Here is a 19,295-nt window from a genome sequence, read left to right as displayed (position 1 = left end):
GCTTAAGTGGAGAGCAAATGCTTTGAAAATGATTAGGGCAAAGAATGTACGGATGTGCTTTATACAATTGATGGATATATATGTATGGATTGTGGTTAAGAGTTGTATGAGTCCCTAATAAAATGTAAAAAAAAAAAAAAAGATACAGTAAGAAAAAAAATGAAAGTTAAGGGAACCCCGTGACTTTCTCTGATGTGAGCAATGTAAGAGAATGGAAACCAATGACCAAGAAAGAGGGAAAGAGATGATACGCTAAGCAAAAGAAAAAGCTAATGTTTTCTAAAGTTAAACCAGAAGATGAACATGGGATATTAGAATACTTATTTCTACACACGTTTTCCACCTTTTTCCAAATCGACTATTTGTCCTACCCTTTTATTGATCCCCTTTACAGACATAAAGTACTATGGATGAGAAATGGCCCAGCCACAATAATGCTCAGTGCTATAGCTAAATAAAATAAAAAATTGTAGCAAATTATCATTTAAGAAAAGGTATACCGCAGAACTAAAGAAAAAGATGGCCAGAATCATACCCTGTAGCTACTAGTGGTAGTTCTGTGACCCTAGACATGTTTCTTAACTTTTGTGTCTGTTTCCTGTTAGTTAAATAGGGATAGTAATAGTACCTATTTTCTTTTTTTTAAAAATCGTTTTATTAGGCGCTATATAACTCTTACCACAATCCATACATACATCAATTGTGTAAAGCACATTTGTACATTCATTGCCCTCATCACTCTCAAAACATTTGCTCTCCACTTAAGCCCCTGGCATCAGGTCCTCATTTTTGCTACCTCCGCACTCCCATCTCCCGCATGAACCCTTGATAATTTACAAATTATTATTTTGTCATATCTTTCATTGTCCGATGTCTCCCTTCACCCACTTTTCTGTTGTCCGTCCCCCAGGGAGGAGGTTATATGCAGATCCCGGAAATCGGTTCCTCCTTTCCAACCAACCCTCCCTCCACCCTCCCAGTAGTACCTCTTTTCTAAGTACTTTTAGACACCCTAATAGAGTGGTTATAAGAATAAGTAAAAAAGAATTAAATAAGTGAGTATATTTTCAGTGCTTAGAATTGGGCCTGATACATAGCAATGCTAGTGCATAATTTCCTTTTCCAAATACAATAAATGGAAGGGAAAAAGCTTCTAAAGGACTCTATACACAATGGTCCAACAAAAGAAAATTATGCTTGGTAGCTTGGTATCTAGTATTAATTGGAACTAAGATTACCCTTAGGGTTAGTATTAAGTACAAAGATGCAGCTGTTGAAAATGTAAGGAAAAATCATCCCTGCACTCTAGCTTGACTAATCAGTAAGGAGATCAAATGATGACTTTGCTGTTGGCCTTACCCATGTCAGGTCTTCTCACATCACTTTAGCAGTACACAAAGTCCTACAAAAGATGAAAAAACAGAAACATTACATATTGAAACACCTACTTCACACCATTAAAGAACAGGAAGTCACTCAGTCGTGAAAGGTGACTTGATGGGAGAAGACTGAAAAAAATCAAAACTACACTGGGGTAGTTGCCAAGATTTCTATCGCCTGTGCTACAATAAACAGCAATTCCAGCGATCACAGAATATGAAAGGGTTAAGAGAAGTCTTGGAAGATTCTGTGATTTGCATTGGTCATACTTAGCAGTGACTTATACTTCAGGTACAATCAGTTACCTCAGGCTAAACTATTTCATAAACAAGTGGCAGACCTTGTGGTAATCCTATCGAATCTTCCCTCCCCCACATGTGTCTTAATCTGTGGCCAATTATAAAGGTACTGACATTCTGAGAATAATCAAGGAATACTTCACAGTTGTAATAAGTATTTTCCCCAGTATCAATTAAACAGCTATCCACCAAAGCCCTTATGCTTATGTGAAATTACTTTCTCTTCTGATGTATCTATTTTTCCCGGGGGTGGGGGGGGTGGGGGGACCGGGGAAGGGAGGGAGTGAAAATAGGTTAATAAACATACTGTTGGCACACAGCTTCCTGGCAGATTCCCAGAAGAGGAAACAGGGATATAACAATCACACTTAAATGTATATATTCATAAACCTATCATTATTTTCAGGAGGATCGAGCTCTTCAACTAGCTAGTAACGCCAGGGTGTCAATCTATTACAGAGACGGGATGATGCTAACAGGCATTCTTTGTGGTCACAAGAACAGAGTGTCCACAGAAAAAGGCTACTTGAGTTTTTCTTGGCACAGGTGCAGACCAAGTAATCATCTGACCACCTTGCTCTGCCAGAAAGGATTCCCAGAGATGTAAGCCTAAGATTTTGGCCTCAAATATATTGATTTTACAAAAGGTTTCTATCTGGAAAACATCCAAGGCATTCTTTCCCCGTCTTCCTTTTTATAATATAGCAGAGTCCTCTGTGTCCCAGATTATGGGATGGAGTTGGGGGAGGGTAGGTAGGGAACCACACCAGCAATGAAATTAACAGTGGTCTTTTCACATTTCACTCTTACAGGTCGCCTTCAAAATTGTCATCACTTTTCTATTAAGAACGCAAATTTAAAAGCCTTCATTTTGCTAAGATGAAAGTCAAAAGGGAAATAAACTAGAAATTCACAGAATTTTAAAGCTAAATGGCTTGTCTGAAATCACAAGTAGGGCAAAGCGAAGACAAGAGTCCACGTATTCTGACTCCTGGGCAAGTGAAGCTTCAACAAGCTTCACATGGCTTTATACACATTGGCAAGATCAGAGTAATCACTAACGAATCCTGGGAGTCCACACTGACTCACACTGTGACACAGTGAAAGCCCCATGCAGAATTATAGCACACACACATCTCACTTCTTCAGTGTGCTATGGCCATTTCTTGTGTCGATTTACAATTACAGAGGGAGAGGGGGCATTTCATCCCCAAATTCTCTATGAAATACTGGGTCTGGAACCTTTGATGCCACGAGTGAAAGGAATTTATAATCTATCAGCCTCTGAGAAATAAAGAGTAAATGGATCCAAATGTAAAAGATACTATAATTTCTAGTCTACGATTTCGCCTATCTTATACCACAAACATATTTGCACTTATAATTTTAAGAAAATTATTCAGTAGAAGTTCACTTTCTAGAACACACTGGTCATTTAACTTACTGAAAGCATATAGAGTTACATGTACTCCAGCGAAGTCAAGTTCGGTAAGAAACTCTAAAAGGATAGCAGGGTCCTGACTGCAACAAAATATGGTAAATAGTTCAAGCATTTATAAGCTTGGATATAAGCAAAGCAGCAACTCGCAAAGAGAATGTTCGGTGTACAGTGAAGTTACAGTGAAAACACATATTGAAGAAGAATAATTAACTTGATCCAGGCCAAGATGTGGTTAGTGTAATTTATGACATGGGGAGGGTGTGGAAATAATCCTATGAATCACCCTACCCTGAGTGCTGGTAAATAATTATGTATCTGACCCATTTCCAGCAGACATGGGTTTGCGTTTCTCATACTATTAAATGTAATCTCTCCTGAGAAGGCTCTGACATCTTAATGGTAAAGGTTCTGTATAACAAGTCAGCATCGTGCCGGGTGCTGGGGGTAAGAAGAGAAGACCCGGACCCTGTCTCTGACAAAGTCACTGTCAGATGGATGGAGCCAGATCCACACAGGTATACTAAGACAATGACCCCCATGTGGTTGGTGTAGGAAGAAAGGGAGTCCGGGGGAAGAAAAGGAGTTTCAAACGCAGTTATCAAGGGTTACACTCACCGCAGCTTGAAGTAGCAGAACCTGTATCCATCAGGTTCCATCAAGTCAAAACAAGGAAGCATTTTAAGATTAAAAACGAAATGAAGCATCCGAAAGGGATTTGGGGGAGAAGAGGAAGGAAAGAAACCTCTAAGTGAAAAGGTTAAGGAGATCCTGAAAAGTTCCACCGTCCACTGCAATTTGGGGATGCAGTATAACCCATATTCGACACCTAATTGCAAATGATCTATATGGAAAACAACGATTCCCAGGAGGATGAAATCCACCGGTTGGAACAAAGACCTTCAGTCCAACAGTTGGTAGCCTAGAAAGGTTTTATATATTTTTACAAGCTCACCACCCCACACATCATCTAGTGAAGACTATCAAACGTGGAACTACTTTAACCAGGCTGACTTGAAAGTGATAAAAAGAGCCCGTCTTAGCCAGCAAGACAGTGGAAACACTGCAGAGGGGCCGATAAACAGGAATCTCACCAAGCTCAAGACAAGAGAAACCGGGCACCCACCCAGAATCATGTTAGTGCACCCCACGAAAGAGGCAGTCCGGGGGAATTACCAGGTGGCGATGAGTCGGGTAAGCAAACTGGCAGTTACGGGGATTTTCACAAACTGGGCAGGAGGGTCCACTCCTGGCGTCTCCTTCTGGAGGTGGCACCAGCGATTATCCCGTCTTGGGGAGACAGCCCATGGGAAGCACAGCTCAAGAAATGTTTACGTGAGACGCAGGTGTCGACGCTAAAGATCACTCGGGGCTCAGAGCGGGCGGGAAAGACGGAAAGGCCAGCTTCCCGTCCGCAGGAGCTCGTCGCCGAGAGCTCGGCTCTGGCGGGAAGGCTCCGGAACCCCAGCCGGCCTTTCCCTGAGGAGGGCGAGCGAGGCCGACCACCTTTCTCCGCGGCCCGGGAGGGAAAAACCTGAAGCAACGGCCTCTAGAAGCCTGGTCAACCGCCACCGGAGGAGGGCAGGGGGCTCGGGGGGCGACCCCGGGGGGCGGGGCAGAGGAGAGGGCGCCGGACCCCCCGCCGCCCCCACTTCCGCCCAGCCCAACCGACGCCCGCGGACCCGGCCCAGCGCTGCCTCCCGGCCCGGGCGCCCTCCATCCTCACCCCTCCCCCAGCTTCCCGCCGCCACTCACCCGACCGGAACCGGCTGCAATGCGAAGGGGCTTCCGGTCCGGCGCGGAGCGCCAAGCCCGGGAAACCCGCGAACCGGAAGCGCCTCCACTTCACCGGAAGAGCCGTGCGGTGGCTGCGCGGGAGGGCGGGGTGGCACGGGAGGTCACCGAGAGCCGAAAGGCCCCGCGGCGCGGCGAGAGTGGAGGCTCCGAGGGAGCCTCGGAGGCTGTAGTCCGGGTCCCCGTTCAGTCGAGGGTCTTTTCTGCTCGCCGGCCTCGGAATACCGCTAGTGCGCCATCTGTCCTCCGCTTTTCGCGGTTCCCTCGCTCTCCTTACCCGTCGCCTTCAAGTTCCGCACGGCGCTTTTTGCTTGTGCTTTGGTTTCCATGGTAGTTTTTCCGCCCTGCCCTCGGTCTGCGAGGACCTGTGGCTTCCCTGAGGGATGAGACCCGAGAGCTAATTCGAACCTTAGACTTCCCCCCCCACCCCCACCCCTTTTTGAAAATCACAGAACGTTAGTGCTTCCGTAGGGTTTTTGGAGATCTTTTAGGCTAACAGATCCAGAAAAATGAAGATACTTCCTATTAACGTTATAAGTGCATGGCAACTCTGGGTCTAGGAAGGAGTTTCTTAATTTACAGTCCAGTACTCTCACTACCTTATGCTTACCTGACCTAGTCGTTCCCTGGGGTTTGGAGGGTTTAGGCTAGAATAGGAGGTAGGACCTTCCAGAGGTGGTGGCAGGAAACCTGTAAAGGACCCATCAGAACAAGTCGATTCTCAACAGTGATGGAAAAAATAAAACTTCCATCGTACTTCCAAGACTAAATCTTTCCAGAAGGCTGGAACCACATGACCTGTGGCTTAGCAACCCGACACTCACCCCACTGCCCCCCTTTGGGTGTTGGGAACCCACTGGAGAGCCACTTTTCTGGGACTATCTAGGAAAAACCCCAGTAGCCTGTGGCTTTGAAGGACTAGATGACTCTGGGAAGAAATACTCTAGTGGTTCATTCAGACTGTTTTCCAAGCCTCCCCAGGTTGACTTGCCTCTGGCCCAGGCCCTGTTTAGAAATCTTAGAGAAGTGCTTCTGTGTAGTCATGCCAGACCCAGATGAGAGCCACAGTGTGAGGTTAGAATTGACTAAGAGACACCTCTAGTGTCTAGGAAAAGACGGTCCTTGTTGCTTGTACACCTGCAAATATTTTCAGCAGCTAGAAAACGTATGCTTGATGAGTTCAGTCATGTAAATTATTTGTATTACCCTATGCTGATATTTGTACCTGGTCGGGTCTTAAAGACTTAGTAGTACTGGACATACCTGGTACATGTCCGTTTTATCCATCTTCATCATTCCACAGATCTGTTCATCTGGATGGTGTAAGCGTTTAGGAGACAGCCATGCATAAAGAGGAATTTCGTCTGAAATTTTTCATGTGTATGATTCAATCTCGCCGGTTAGTCAGGACTCCTCAGAGCACAGGTACTATCACCTCCTGATCATACCCCAAAGGGAAAAAGCAAAAACCCACTGGCATCAAGTTGATCATAGTGAGTCTGTAGGACAGAATAGACTTGCCCTGTAGGTTTCTGAGACTAACTTCTCAAAAGTCAAGAGCCTTGTCTTTCTTCCCTACCTTACCGCGGTGACAGGGAATGGGTCCTCTTGCAGGAAGGCTCGATACAACACATGAAACTTACGAGCATAAAATGCAGGTTTCAGGGGCCAACAGACCATTCCCACTATTATAAAATACTTGTCACGGAGTCATGTTTCTTTCTTGTACAAGTACCAGGTGAGATTATAGCCTAATATTTGGGGTGATGCCTTAGGTAGACTGGGAAGACTCAGGAGTTGATGGGGAATAGGAATCAACATCCCCGGAGCTGGTAGTTGACTTATGACTTATTACAATCTATCTGGCCTCCTCTGCGGGAGTCTTTGTTGCCACTGTAATTGCAACAAACTCCCAAGTCTGTAAGGTAAATCAAGCTTCAAAGAAAAATAGCCTCCTCTTCACCCCAGTCTCAAAATACCTCGTATGTGTCTGTCCTGCATTTCTTCCATTTACGTTGTGAAAGAAATGACAACTTTCTTAGCTAAGATACTTTCTGAGAAGACATCTTTTCTCAGTGTTTCATGGGATTTATGGGAAGATAAGGCCGTGGATAGGTGGGGGGGGCGTGCAGGGGGAGAATGGAAGGGTATAAGGAACATTCTCTTCTCTGGATCCTACCTTAAAGAGGACCTACACCTATTGCTTCCCAGCGGGGGAAGTTTCAACCTCCAACATGCCTATGCAAAAGCTACCACCAGAGGCAAACATCTTGAAGAAGATGGACAGTGTGGATGATCCTGACTCCATGGATGGCATATCTATTTTGAGAAAAGGTGAGGCATGTGAGTAAATGGAAGGAGTACTGCAAAGTGAGACTTTTATGGGTAGCATTGTAAATCAGGGTTGAAGTTGAATATGAGTTGTGCTGCAAGGAAAAGATTGTGTGTGTGTGTGTGTATCTGTGTGTCTGTGTGTGAGGTCATTTGGGAGACCGTAGAGAGAGGAACAATTCTCTCTGAAGAATAGCTTGATTGGGTCAATACTAAACTAATTGGCTTCCTCATAACTATTAACTACTAATCTGATTAACGCTGCTGTCACCAACCTTAATATGTAAAACTGAAACTTAAGGGATCAAATTAATGAGTTATTTTGTTCTGACTAATGTAAAAGTACTTATTTTGGGAATTCATTTAACAACAAATTTCCTTTCTATGTTTACCAAACCAAACTCCCTGCCATAGAATCAATACTGACTCATTCTGACCTCTTGTGGGTTTCCGAGACTGTAACTGTTTATGGGAGTAGAAAGCTCAGTCTTTGTCCCAAAGAGCTGTTGGTGGTTTCGAACTGCTGACCATGAGGAGTGCAGCCCGGCGTGTGACCACTATACCAGTAAGGCTCCTCTTCTATAGTTAAGGTAATGTTAAATTCATAGGTAATTTATTTGAAGCTTCAGAAAGACATCTCTGATTTTCTTCTCAACTGAAGTGTGTTTATATTAGAATCAGTTCATTGCAAACATTTACTGAGTTCCTACTATGTGTCAAATACGCTACCAGAGAGATAATTTTGTGTGTGTGTCAGTGTTGTTGTCCTGTTCATTTACAGTTTGAAAATACCTTAGATATTATTTAGTCCAGCCCCTTATATTTTTTCCAGAAGAAATTTGAGTATAAAAGTGTTTTTCTCAAAAAGTTAACAATACCACTAGAGTAATAACTCCCAGTACCCACGCAACGTGGCAACATTTATCCAATAAGTTTTAGGGCACTTACTGTTTGAATCATTGGGCAAGACTTAATAAGAGATGAGAAAATGATCTAGCCACTTTCCCTGTCCCTTAGAGTTTACAGTCAAGGAGAGGGGCTCATATGAAACAATGTGTAAGTTAGGAACTTGATAACGACTCAAAAAGTTGAATTTCAAAAGAAGTTGCCATAGCGCCGTGGGGGAGAGAGGAGCCAGCTGGCCAGTTATGTCCCACATGGGCAAGACATTGTGGTCCACGCCTCCTAAGCTGTGAAGCTGTGTAAACTCAAACTTCATTCAGCCTTGCTAGTGTGTTCAGAGTTAACCAGATAGACCCAGAAAGTGATTTCTATGCAAGAATACCAGTTTACTCAGCTATTGTGGCAGTATATATTTTAAAAGATATGTTGAGTGATGGAATTAAAAATAAAGGATTTTTTTCTAAGAACTTTTTGAAGTCCCCCTCCCCCTATATAGTAACAGTGGAAGGCAGGGGCCTCACACTTTTTCAGCATGCGAGCTACTATACAATGACCAAATCAAAATCATCTACCAACTACAAACATGCAAAATATCATTTTATTTATTTCATTCATTCATAAATGCATTGAGAATTCTTTATATGTACAATGTATGTTTATGTACTTTGCATAACCACATGAGTCCATATTGCACAACACAATTAACTATGTATATTTTTTTAGACTATGTACATTTTTTGTCATGACCTGAGTTTACTCTGAGGACTTGCACTGAACGGAATGAGCCAGGGATGCATAGTCCGGACAGTAGCTGCTGACAGCCAGCCTCAAGCACACTTCCAAGTGACCATCGTCATGGTGGAACGGTATTTGGACTCACTGATCTTTATGTGGGGAAAGGCTGACTCACATAAATCAGTAGAGCTGAATAGTGCAGTGCAGGAGGTAGCACATGTTATCATGTTTGGGTACTTTCCCTCTGCGAGTAAGTTCCAGAACTGTTCATGGGCTCTGGGCTCCAGCTGAATGTCGGCTTGTGGCGTCAAAATCTCCCATTCCGTATGAAAGTGATATGTTTTTGTCTCCTTACTTGGCCCAGCTCCCCCACTCATTTTAATACCCTTTCTTACGTTTAAGAGAAAAAAAAAAACAAGGTCTAAACATTGGCAGTAACTTGGCTTGTTAGTTTTGCTGCACTTAGCGCAGTTGTTTGCGCATGTGTTTGACACCTAAGATTGACTCGGATTGACTGTGCTGTATATCAATTAAGTGACAGGATTGATGATAGACTTACGTCTATTTTTTTAATGCCATACGATCTACCCACACTAGTAATAGATCGCGATCGATGTAGTAAGCACCCCTGGTGTCTCTTTAATCAGATTTGCTTCGCTCATGCAAAAAAGGGTCCAGGAACAAGAAATAAGTTCATCTGTTGGCTTATTTCTGTTTCTAGAATGTGTACAGATTATGTGTACAGATTAGCCCTTCATTTTCCCTGTTTTGCCCAATCTCATTTTGCTCTGAACATAATACTCACCTCAGACCCCCATTACCCTGATGACCCGTGTGCACTTCTCCCTTGAACAAAATTCCCATACTTTCCAGCATTAAGGCCTCAGGAAAGAATCGCCAGAGAAGTGGAATCAAGTATCTTCCCAACTGGCCCCCAGGGGGGCTGCCGTTCCTCCTTCCCTCCCTGTTTCTTCCTTGCTTTCTCACCCCCCCCCACCACTTTCTGTCCTTCCTTCCATCCACTCTCCCACTTTTCCTTTCTTCTAAAAGGATTTGTTGAGTATGTAATTGCAGACACCGCACTTGACACTGAGAATGAAGTAGATACATTCCCTGCCCTCGTGAAGTGTGTCCTTCTGTGAGCATGTAACGGTGCACGGGTGCCAGTGCAATGAAGGAAAACAGCATCATGTAATCAGAGTATGATTCGAATCCTTCCCGAGAAGTCAAAAAAGCCCTCTGAGGAATGAATTAGGCAGGGAGCAGGAACTGTATGCTCTTAAACAGGGAAGAATTTGCCTCGTTTGGCGCGGAGTAGAGGGGGCTTGCGTGAAGACTAACGGGGATGGAACTGTGGAGCTATATGACCGCCAGCTCATGCAGTGCCCTCTAGGTTTTGTTGACAGCCTGAGCCGTGGGAAGTCACTGAGATTTAAAGAATGGTTGGCTCATGTGTTTTTGAAAGATCATTGTGAGAACGGGATGGTGGGGGCAGGGCGGACAAGCAGTGCAGCCGACACGGCCTTAGTGACAAACTGCTCTCAGAAGGCAGCACAGAGGCCCTGATGCTGCACACGCCAATACCCTGACCTAATGTCTTGCCTTCAGCTGGAAAAGCCCATAGGCATTCGCTTCACGATGACCTGCATCTTGCTTTAAGTGCAGCTGTAAAGAAATCCTGGACTTTAGACCTTAAGGAAAATGGCATTGATTTGGTTTCTGGCCTCACACCTGGCCGAAATGCAGCTGCGCCTGCTATTTTCTCCAACTCCTCGTCAATCCAGAAAAACAGCTCTGCTTGTACTATGGTATCAGTGTCTGTGGGTGAGTGTAGGTTTCTGGCCCAGAGGATCCACCCCTAGCTTAAGAAATCCATTTAATCCTGCACCGGAGCTCAGTGAGGGAACAAGGCACCTAGCCCTCACCTTCCACCCCACCGTGTAAAACATGAAAATATAGTAATTTATAAACTATCAAGGATTTGGGAGGGAGAGAAAAAAAATGAGGAGCTGATACCAAGGGCTCAAGTACAAAGCAAATGTTTTGAGAATGATGACGGCAACAAATGTACAAATGTGCTTGACACAATGGATGGATGGATGGATTGTGATGAGTTGTATGAGCCCCTGATGAAATGATTGTTTTTAAAAAAGGTGATTAGCATTCTCAAATAGCTGAAGGTATTGGACAGCTACCTTCACAACAAAGGGTTAGGGGCAGTGAACAGCTTTGTCGGTGGCCAGGTTCTAGCCTTCCCAATCCAACTGCTTACTAGGTCTGCAGCCTGTCCTGTGTGCCACTACCTGGGTAACCAGTGACTCCCGAGACTTCTTACTGGACTGCAGATGGGGGAGCATGCCACGATTAAAGCCTCCTCCATCTTCCTGTTGTGCCTACAGCTTCTTCAGTTCGGCTAGGCTAACACCAGCATTGTCCATGCCCTTTGTTTCTGTTTCTTTGACAAGCACACTGGTGATACCCAGGTGGCTTATGCAAAGTAGGGGGCAAAGTTACACCAACATTGTTAGTGCATCTAATAGGTAGAGATGATGACTACTGCCCAAAGCCTAAGTGTCTTCCAAGCCAGTATGCTGGCTTTCTGTGTCTGAGATAAGATCCTCCACATTGCTTTGTAGCAATTCAAGGACCTGTATCCTTAGTGATGGGAAATGAATGGGCATTCTACCTCTATTAAGACCATCTTAATCTCAGTGCAGTTACCATTCAAGATTGACCTCTGGATTTCAGGCTTCTAGGTCCTCCTTCACAAAACTTGAGTCTCATTAAGTGATAACTAAGGTTCCTATTAACTCCACCCAAATTGGGTAGGATATTGAGTGGGAAAATCGCCTTACAGAGAGTCTTTGGCTAGTAAAATAATGCAAGGGTAGCAGTAGCCTGTAAGTACTTTCTGTCATCTTGCTCTGGTTGACAGAGATCTCATGGGCCACCCTACTTAGCCTGGAACATGAATTTAAGAAGCTAGAGGTATATTTCTTGAACCAAGTAGTTGCTGAACAGCCAGGGTTTCCTCATTAGTGTGTGATAAGGTATTAGCAGACTAGAGTGGAAACTTCCAGAAGTGACTTATGTGATCTTTCTTTTTTCTCCTCTCTGATACCTCCCAATGCTTACTTTGTCCAGGAAAGAAAACATTTTTTCTGGTCCAAGACTGAGGCTGTGTACCTCAGCTAAAGAGTTTGTTTGTTTGCCTCTGCCCCAGTCAAACCTTAAAAGTGTGCCTTTGACTTGAACTGAAGTAGGGGTCATATTGTCAACTGGGGCTTCTTCCCTGAGCGGGCTTTCTCAGGAAGCTGCCCCTGTCTGACATAAAGGAGCCAGTGGGAGCCACCCATGCGTTGAACCCTGCGGGCCGTTCTTTGACAGATGCTGTTCTCAGCCCGACACGGCTTAGAACAGTGGTGCTCAGACTTTAGCAAGCCTCAGAATCCCCTGAAGGGCTTGTTAGAATATGGGTTACTGGGCCCTAACCTCAGAGTTACTAAATCTGTAGATCTGGGGGGAGGCCCAAGAATCTGCATTTACGATGTTTCTAGGTTATGTTTCTGTGGACCTAGAGCTAAAAATCATTGGTTTAAACCAACTTGAGAATATCCAGCAACCCATGTTAGGTGAGATGGAATAGTCAGACAGTTGCCCGTGTCAGAAATGTTAATATTAGTGCAGCAGTTCTCAACCTGTGGGTCATGACCTCTCTGGGGGGTCAAAGGACCCTTTCACAGGGGCCACCCAATTCATAACAGTAGCAAAATTATAGTTACAAAGTAGCAACAAGAATAACTTTATGGTTGGGGAGGGGGTCACCACAACATGAGGAACTGTATTAAAGGGTTGCGATATTAGGAAGGTTGAGAACCACTGTATTAGTGGCTTGTGGAGGCTGTTCCACTATGGGACATACTCTGTCACCAGAGGTCACCCAATCTTAGCCAGAGCTAACAAGGAATCTCCAGTGAAGATAATGATTTCATGTTCAATTCCTGGGTCTATCCCCATTTTAGTGGGGAAAGCTGATAGTATTCTATGTGTCATGTAATTACTAGCTGGGATTTAAGGGTGTGTAGAACTGAGCAGGCCACAGATATACTTGTTTTGCTGACAAATATTGCACACGTCAGGTTTAAGCAGGGAAGGATGGCTTGATTCTAATTATATTGCAATAGAGGAGAGAGACCAGAACTCAGTGTAAACTCAGCTCCATTGAAAAAAAAGAGCTGTCTAGTGTTTAAGGCCCAGGCAAGCTATTGGAAACTTGTGAGTGCTGGAATTGGAATAACCAAGGGAGTTACTGAGGGTGCAGTTAGGGTCATTTTGCTTGGGATGCTTTATTTAGTGGGGTCACACTACGTGGGTTCCTAGAGAGCAGGAGAGAACAGATGAGGGTGAAGGGAAATAGGAAGGTTGAGGAGACAGAATAAGAAGTCAGCTAAAAGAAAGACAGACAGAAAGAAAGAAAGAGAAAGAACAAAAAGTCAGCTTAAAGTTTAGTCAAGCTGAAGATAATGTTCACTAAGTTGGTTCCAAGCTAGAGAAAGACAAAATGCTGCAAAGTTTCACAGCATCAATCCAGAAAAGGATTACAGCCCCTTTATCGTTTTGATTCTGCACCAAAGGGAGTCTTGGCGGTCCTGCTATGGCATTCCTGACATCCCTTGCCTCACACCTTTTCATTTTCTCCTCTCCCTGTCTCGGAGCTATCCTTCTAGATCTAGTGTGGCTTTCCTCCTCATTAGTCCATGTTTCTTATTATCTGTCATCTCCTTGATGTTTTGCTTGTCCACCGTTAAGTTAGCATCCTTGTTAACCTGTTGGTTTTTATTTTTGCCCTGCTTTATTCATATTTTCTTTTTTCTTTTTTTAATTATACCTGCATCTTTATTCAAAAGTCTCACCTGCCAACTTAGCATTTTCCACCAACCCAGGCAGTGGAATGGAAACTTGCTCACGCTTCACAGTTGTTTGCGAGGGGCTGCCTATGTGGGCGCCTTAGTAGCAGCCCTGGCTGCCTTTTCAGATGCTGGCGTTGCCTTTTTTGCTTCCTTGACAGCCCTGACAGCCTGCGCTCATTGGGCCTTTCTAGCTTCAGGCTTCTGATTCCTCTAGGCCACCATATCAGCAAGAGCTGCACCATGATGAACGGCCCTCTGGAATGTGACTGTGCGCACCGTGGGTTCTTTTCTTATGAATGTCTTCCGATTGCCCTGTTTTGTGCTTCCCTCCGGAGGGCACAGTCCGATTTGTCTGCCGAGGGTCCCTCGTGGGAAAGAATGCTGATTCGCATTTTGCATGAAGACACTGGGAAACCTTTCCATGGCTCCTGGCGTAGCCTGTGCCTCTCGCGTCAGGCGTCAGTCTTGTCCCCGCGAAGCTGCTCAGGTCAACCTGCATGCCTACAGCAGCAGAGGAACAGGGAGGATGGTGAAGAGTGATCTGGTTCTTACTATCATTTATGATTGATTCATCCGTTGTCTGCTTTCCTCAGTAGAGTATAAACTTCAACAGGACAAGCAGTGTTTTTCTCTTCAGTTCTAGGTCCCTTGGAGCCAAGAACAGTGGCTAACATACAATAGGTGCTCAGAATTTGTAGGATGAGTGTATGAAATCTGTAGAGTGCCCTTTCTGTCCTCCTGGCTTAGAGTCATACGAGGATATGCCGAACCTACTTCTTATTTCTAAATGTCTTAGTACACAATCACTAACACCATCATCATCTTATTATTTACAGTGGCCTTAGTATACATCTCTAAACATCCTATAGTCATGATTCCATCCCAGTGCCATTGAGTCGAGTTTGACCCTTAAACTCCCTATAGAGGAGGGTAAAACTGCCCCTGTGGGTTTCCGAGACGGTAGCTCTATATGGGTGTAGAAAGCCTTGTGTTTCAACCTTGAAGCGGCTGGTGGTTTTGACCAGCTGACCTTGCAGTTAGCAGCCCAACACGTAACCACTATGCCACCAGGGTTCCTGAGTTGTTGTGAATAGACATAGTGATATGGCATACAACATCTTCTTTGTCATCCCCTATCTAGGCCAGCCTCTGATAAAGAGATCTTATCTTCATGAACTACTCAACTACGTGACAGCAATGTCTAGTTTATCCTGATTTGGAAGGCAGTGTTCAAAGCTCTGTACATCTTCATGTATCTATGGACTATTTACAGGGTTAATGATCAGGAAATGGTACTTTAGCACACTTCCGCAGCTTTATTCGAGTGGACTACTCATGTAGGTGTTCCTGAATTCTCTTTAGACATCCTTCTGTATTTTTCACCCACCCACAGGCAATGCTGTCCTTCCTAATAATTAGAGAGCCTTCTAACTGCTTCCCCTTGCACTGAGGTCCAGCATAATGTGCTTCTCAGTGCTGAGTCCTGGGGGTAGCACACAGGGAGGATACCATTTAGGTTTTCTCTGTGCACATCATCTGTACTTGACATGCAGAATGCAGAGAGCCCACCACCAGGGAGGAGACGGGAAGGAGAATGCTAGTCTCCACCTCCCTGGCCTTCCGGATTCAACCGACCTTCTTCCAGTTCAATCCTTTTCCTCAACACAATCTGCAAATTATGGTGGATCATATTCAGAATAGCAATATCAGGGAATGCCACAAAGATGTTTAGCCCTCTTTTATTGGCAATGACATGGAACTAAGCAAATTGTTGTGAAGAATGGACATTCCAGAACTCTTTGTTGTGCTCGTGCAGAATCTGTACCTAAATTAAGAGGCACTTGTTCAAATACAGCCAGAGGATACTGTGTGGTTTAAAATCAGGAGAGGTGAGCATCAGTGTTGTCATTTTCTACCATACTTATTCAATCTGCAAGTAATCCAAGAAGCTGGACTATGTGAGAAAGCATGTGGTATTAGGATTGGATAAAGACTGCTAACCCTCTGTGCTCCACAGGTGACCCACCTATCCTCGCTGAAAGCAAAGAGGATTGAAACACTTGCGAATGGACTACTACTCAACTCAAACAAATATCCTCACATCTGGACCAATAGGCAAGATCATGATAAACAGAGAAAAGACTGACGCAAGGATTTAATTTTACTTGTGTTCACAGTCAACACCCAAGGAATCAGTTGGCAAGAAATCAAAAGATGTTTTACATTGAGCTAATCTTCTGTAAAAAAAGTATTAAAAACCAAAGATGTCACCTTGAGAACTGAAGTGTGCCTGACTAAAGCCATTCATTGTCTTTCCAATTGCTTGTACATTGCTCTGATAACCATAATGTCAGCAGCTCGAACCCCTCACCTGCTCTGCAGGACAAAGATAAGGCTATGTGCTCCCATCAACGTGTAAAGTCTCAGGAAGCCCCAAAAGGGCAGTTATCTTCTGTTCTGTAGGGTTGCTGAGTCAGAATTGCCTCGATGGCGGCGAGTTCTCATGCATGTCAAAGCTGGACAGCGAACCAGGAAGACCAAAGATAACTGGACACCTTTGAACTAAGGTGTGCATGAGGAATGTCAGATACACTGTGGACTGCCTGGAGCATGACCAGATCAGTCTTGCAAGTAGCACAGAACGTTCCTTAGAAGTGAGGCTGGCTAGCCTATGGTTCCTATTTGGGCATGGTATCCGGAGAAGAAGCTCATGCTTGGTGAGTGGAAAAGAAGACAAAAGCAAGTTGGATTGCTAGTGGTTGCAACAATGGACTCATCTGTAGCATTGATTGTGAGGATTGAGCAGGCCCAAATGTCTCATGGTAACTTTGTACTGACTTGACAGCGCCTAGCAACAACAGCAATGGCTAATAATTTTGAGCATCTTTTCATGTGTTTTCTATTAGCTATCCATATCTCATCTTTGGAGAAATTACTCAAATTCTTTCCCCTCTCCCTCTCCTTGTTAACTTCACAATTTCACTTGATAATTAATTGAAAATAATATTTTTAAATAGTTTATTTTTAGAGCAGTTTTAAACAGTTTTACAGAACATTGAGCTGATAGTTCAGATAGTTCCCTTATACCTCCTTTCTCTTCACCTCGGTTTCCCCCGTTATTATCATTTTGCATCAGTGTGGTATATTTGATGAACCAATGTGTGATAAATGGCATGGAGCCATCTCTGATCTCCTCTGCCTTTGCCTGTTTCCACGAGGCAAACGATAGTCTTGCTTCCACATTCCATCCTTCTCTACCGACTCAGGCATCAACTGTTCCTCACGTTACTCTACATCTATGCTGCACTCAATAATTCATTGTAATGTCCCCACAGAGCTCAATGGATAATACTCAAAATTATGAGGGTTTATTAGGGAAGTTAATCAGTTACAACTTAGGATCAATAAACAGTGAGGATGCAGCTGTTAGTCCACAACACAGCATCACTGCTTTGTAGCCAGTCCTCAGTGTCTCAGCCACATTGCCTCTTAGGCCAGGAAGCCCATCATTCTCATAGTCCCATAGTCTCAGGCCAGATGAGCAGGTACTCCACAGTCAGTGCATGCCTCTGAGCCTCCCAGCCTTAGTCGCTTAGGCCTCCATCTCTTTAGATGAGATCTGGAATGTGCTCTTCCGATAGTTCCGGGATTTCTCTCTGAGTCCAAAATGGCCCCTGTACACCCAGGAATGGCTTTGATGGAGATGTGATGTTTGTGTTTTCACCCACTGTACCCCCAAGGAAAATGAAAGGTCATGGCTTCAGTCACACGCTACCAAAGTTGTCTTAAAGATCCGTCCGTCCCTAATTCTGTGACAGAGGATGCCCTCTAAAATGGGATGATAGCCACAGGCATAGAGTCTAGAATTATATCACATAAGGAATTATGGGTGGAAGGACCCGATTAATTGACTACATCTCATAATGATAATTGATGATTATCATTAATACATTGATAAGTATTAAATACATTTTTTACCTTAGGATTCATTCTTTGTGTTGTGTAGTAATATGGGTTTTGGTAAATGCACAATGCCATGTTACTACCATGTGGGATCTTACTGAATCATTTCACTGACCTACAATAATCTCTTCCCACCTGTCCTTTCCTATCTCCCTTCATTCTTCTCCTTCTCCCCACCCCCGCTGTGAGGGCAGCCAGTGCCCCTACAGCTAATCACGGGTTCAGTGGGCGCAATTGTACAGTTAAGATATAGAAAGATCAGGGTGGGGAGAACCCGAGTGGATGGCATGGGGGAACAGGGCACTAACCCACCCGGGGGAGAGTATTGGTTGTGTCCCCACAGATCTGGAACATGCATACGGACCCCACCATCACATGCCAAACCAGGAGGGCAGCGTAGAGTGCGAAGGAATCCACAAAGAGACTGGACCATACGCTGGCCCCAACCAGAATTAGCCTGACCCCCACCATCGAAGGGAGTACCACAGGAAATGAAAATAGATTGTCTGGTGTTGGAAAGGAACTGACCTACCACACCACACCCAGAAGGAAGCTGAAGCAAAGGAAGGAGGAAGAACGGAGCAGAGCACACCTGGGCCCACCAAGCTCAGAGGACGCTAGCCCAGCTTGAAGGGCCCATTGTACAGAGAGGACCATACAACAGCCCCATGGTGAGATGCAACATCCTGCACTGACCCATGGCCCTACACAGGACAGCACCAGAGACACAGTGGGGGATGTGTGACTGAGCTGACCCCACCACACTGAGGCAAAACACTGGGGGTGTGCAATGGAGCAGCGGGGGAAGCAGAGCAAGGAGGTCCTGAGAGAGTATAAAGGATGGACTTTGGGGCCAGGATGTGGCACCCTATCAGAATCATCCGGAAAACACTCCTAAAGGCCAGCAAGCAGACCTCGAACTACTAACAGATTTTTTTTTGCTGTCTTTTTGTTTTGTGTTTTCTTTTTTCCTCTTCTTTTAAATTGTGTATGTCAGTGGCTTTTTGTTTGTCAGCATGTTGGTGTTGCTGCTGTTGGTGTTGATGCCATGTTCTTATGTGCCACTTGGGTGCTGTCAAAGCCACCTGCATTTTTATGCACATATTACTATATCTGCAGGTCCACCTGGATAAGATAGGCTGGACAAGCAATGTGAGAAGAAAATAACGGGACCAACGGTCCCGGAGGGACATGAGAGTGTGGGAGGTAGGGGAAGGGAGGAGGTGTTGGCCAAGCTGAGGACAATGAAACAAGTGGGTCAAAACCAGTGGAGGGAGGGGATGGGAGGACTGGTAGGGAGTGACCAAGGGCAAGGTAACTGAGAGGAATTACTGAAGCCAGAATGAAGGCTGAACATGGTAGTGGGCCAGGAGGAAAGCATAAGGAAACAGAGGAAAGGAATAGGAGGCAAAGGGCATACATAGAAGCCTAAATACAGACATGCACATATGTAAATATATTTAGGATTATGGGGGAAATAGACCTATGTGCATATATTTATAGGTTCAGTAGTAGGGTAGCAGGTGGACATTGGGCCTACTC

General features: G+C 44.6%; 2 protein-coding genes across 3 annotated transcripts in view; one reads left to right on the top strand and one right to left on the bottom strand.

Annotated features, from left to right (window-relative positions):
- Positions 1–4,941, bottom strand: part of SENP1 (SUMO specific peptidase 1) — a 47,345-nt gene extending 42,404 nt beyond the window's left edge. The window contains exons 1-2 of one of the 2 annotated variants that reach the window (XM_075551814.1): positions 4,873–4,941; positions 1,360–1,402 (exon numbers count right to left, since the gene is read on the bottom strand). In XM_075551814.1, the coding sequence (XP_075407929.1) occupies positions 1,360–1,363 (4 nt within the window). In that variant the 5' untranslated portion in view covers positions 1,364–1,402; positions 4,873–4,941. Of the gene's footprint in view, positions 1–1,359; positions 1,403–4,293; positions 4,810–4,872 lie in introns of those variants that run through there. The other variant, XM_075551813.1, reaches the window with a different exon arrangement.
- A 182-nt stretch (positions 4,942–5,123) lies between these two features.
- The window catches only part of PFKM (phosphofructokinase, muscle), a 50,544-nt gene continuing 36,372 nt past the window's right edge, over positions 5,124–19,295 (top strand). Inside the window, exons 1-3 of the mRNA XM_075551810.1 lie at positions 5,124–5,141; positions 6,215–6,336; positions 7,123–7,245. Coding sequence (XP_075407925.1) covers positions 6,255–6,336; positions 7,123–7,245 — 205 coding nt within the window. The 5' untranslated portion in view covers positions 5,124–5,141; positions 6,215–6,254. The remainder of the gene's footprint in view (positions 5,142–6,214; positions 6,337–7,122; positions 7,246–19,295) is intronic.

Source organism: Tenrec ecaudatus, chromosome 6 (assembly GCF_050624435.1).
Source record: "Tenrec ecaudatus isolate mTenEca1 chromosome 6, mTenEca1.hap1, whole genome shotgun sequence".
Classification (NCBI taxonomy): domain Eukaryota; kingdom Metazoa; phylum Chordata; class Mammalia; order Afrosoricida; family Tenrecidae; genus Tenrec; species Tenrec ecaudatus.
This window is presented reverse-complemented; position numbering and strand designations above follow the sequence as displayed.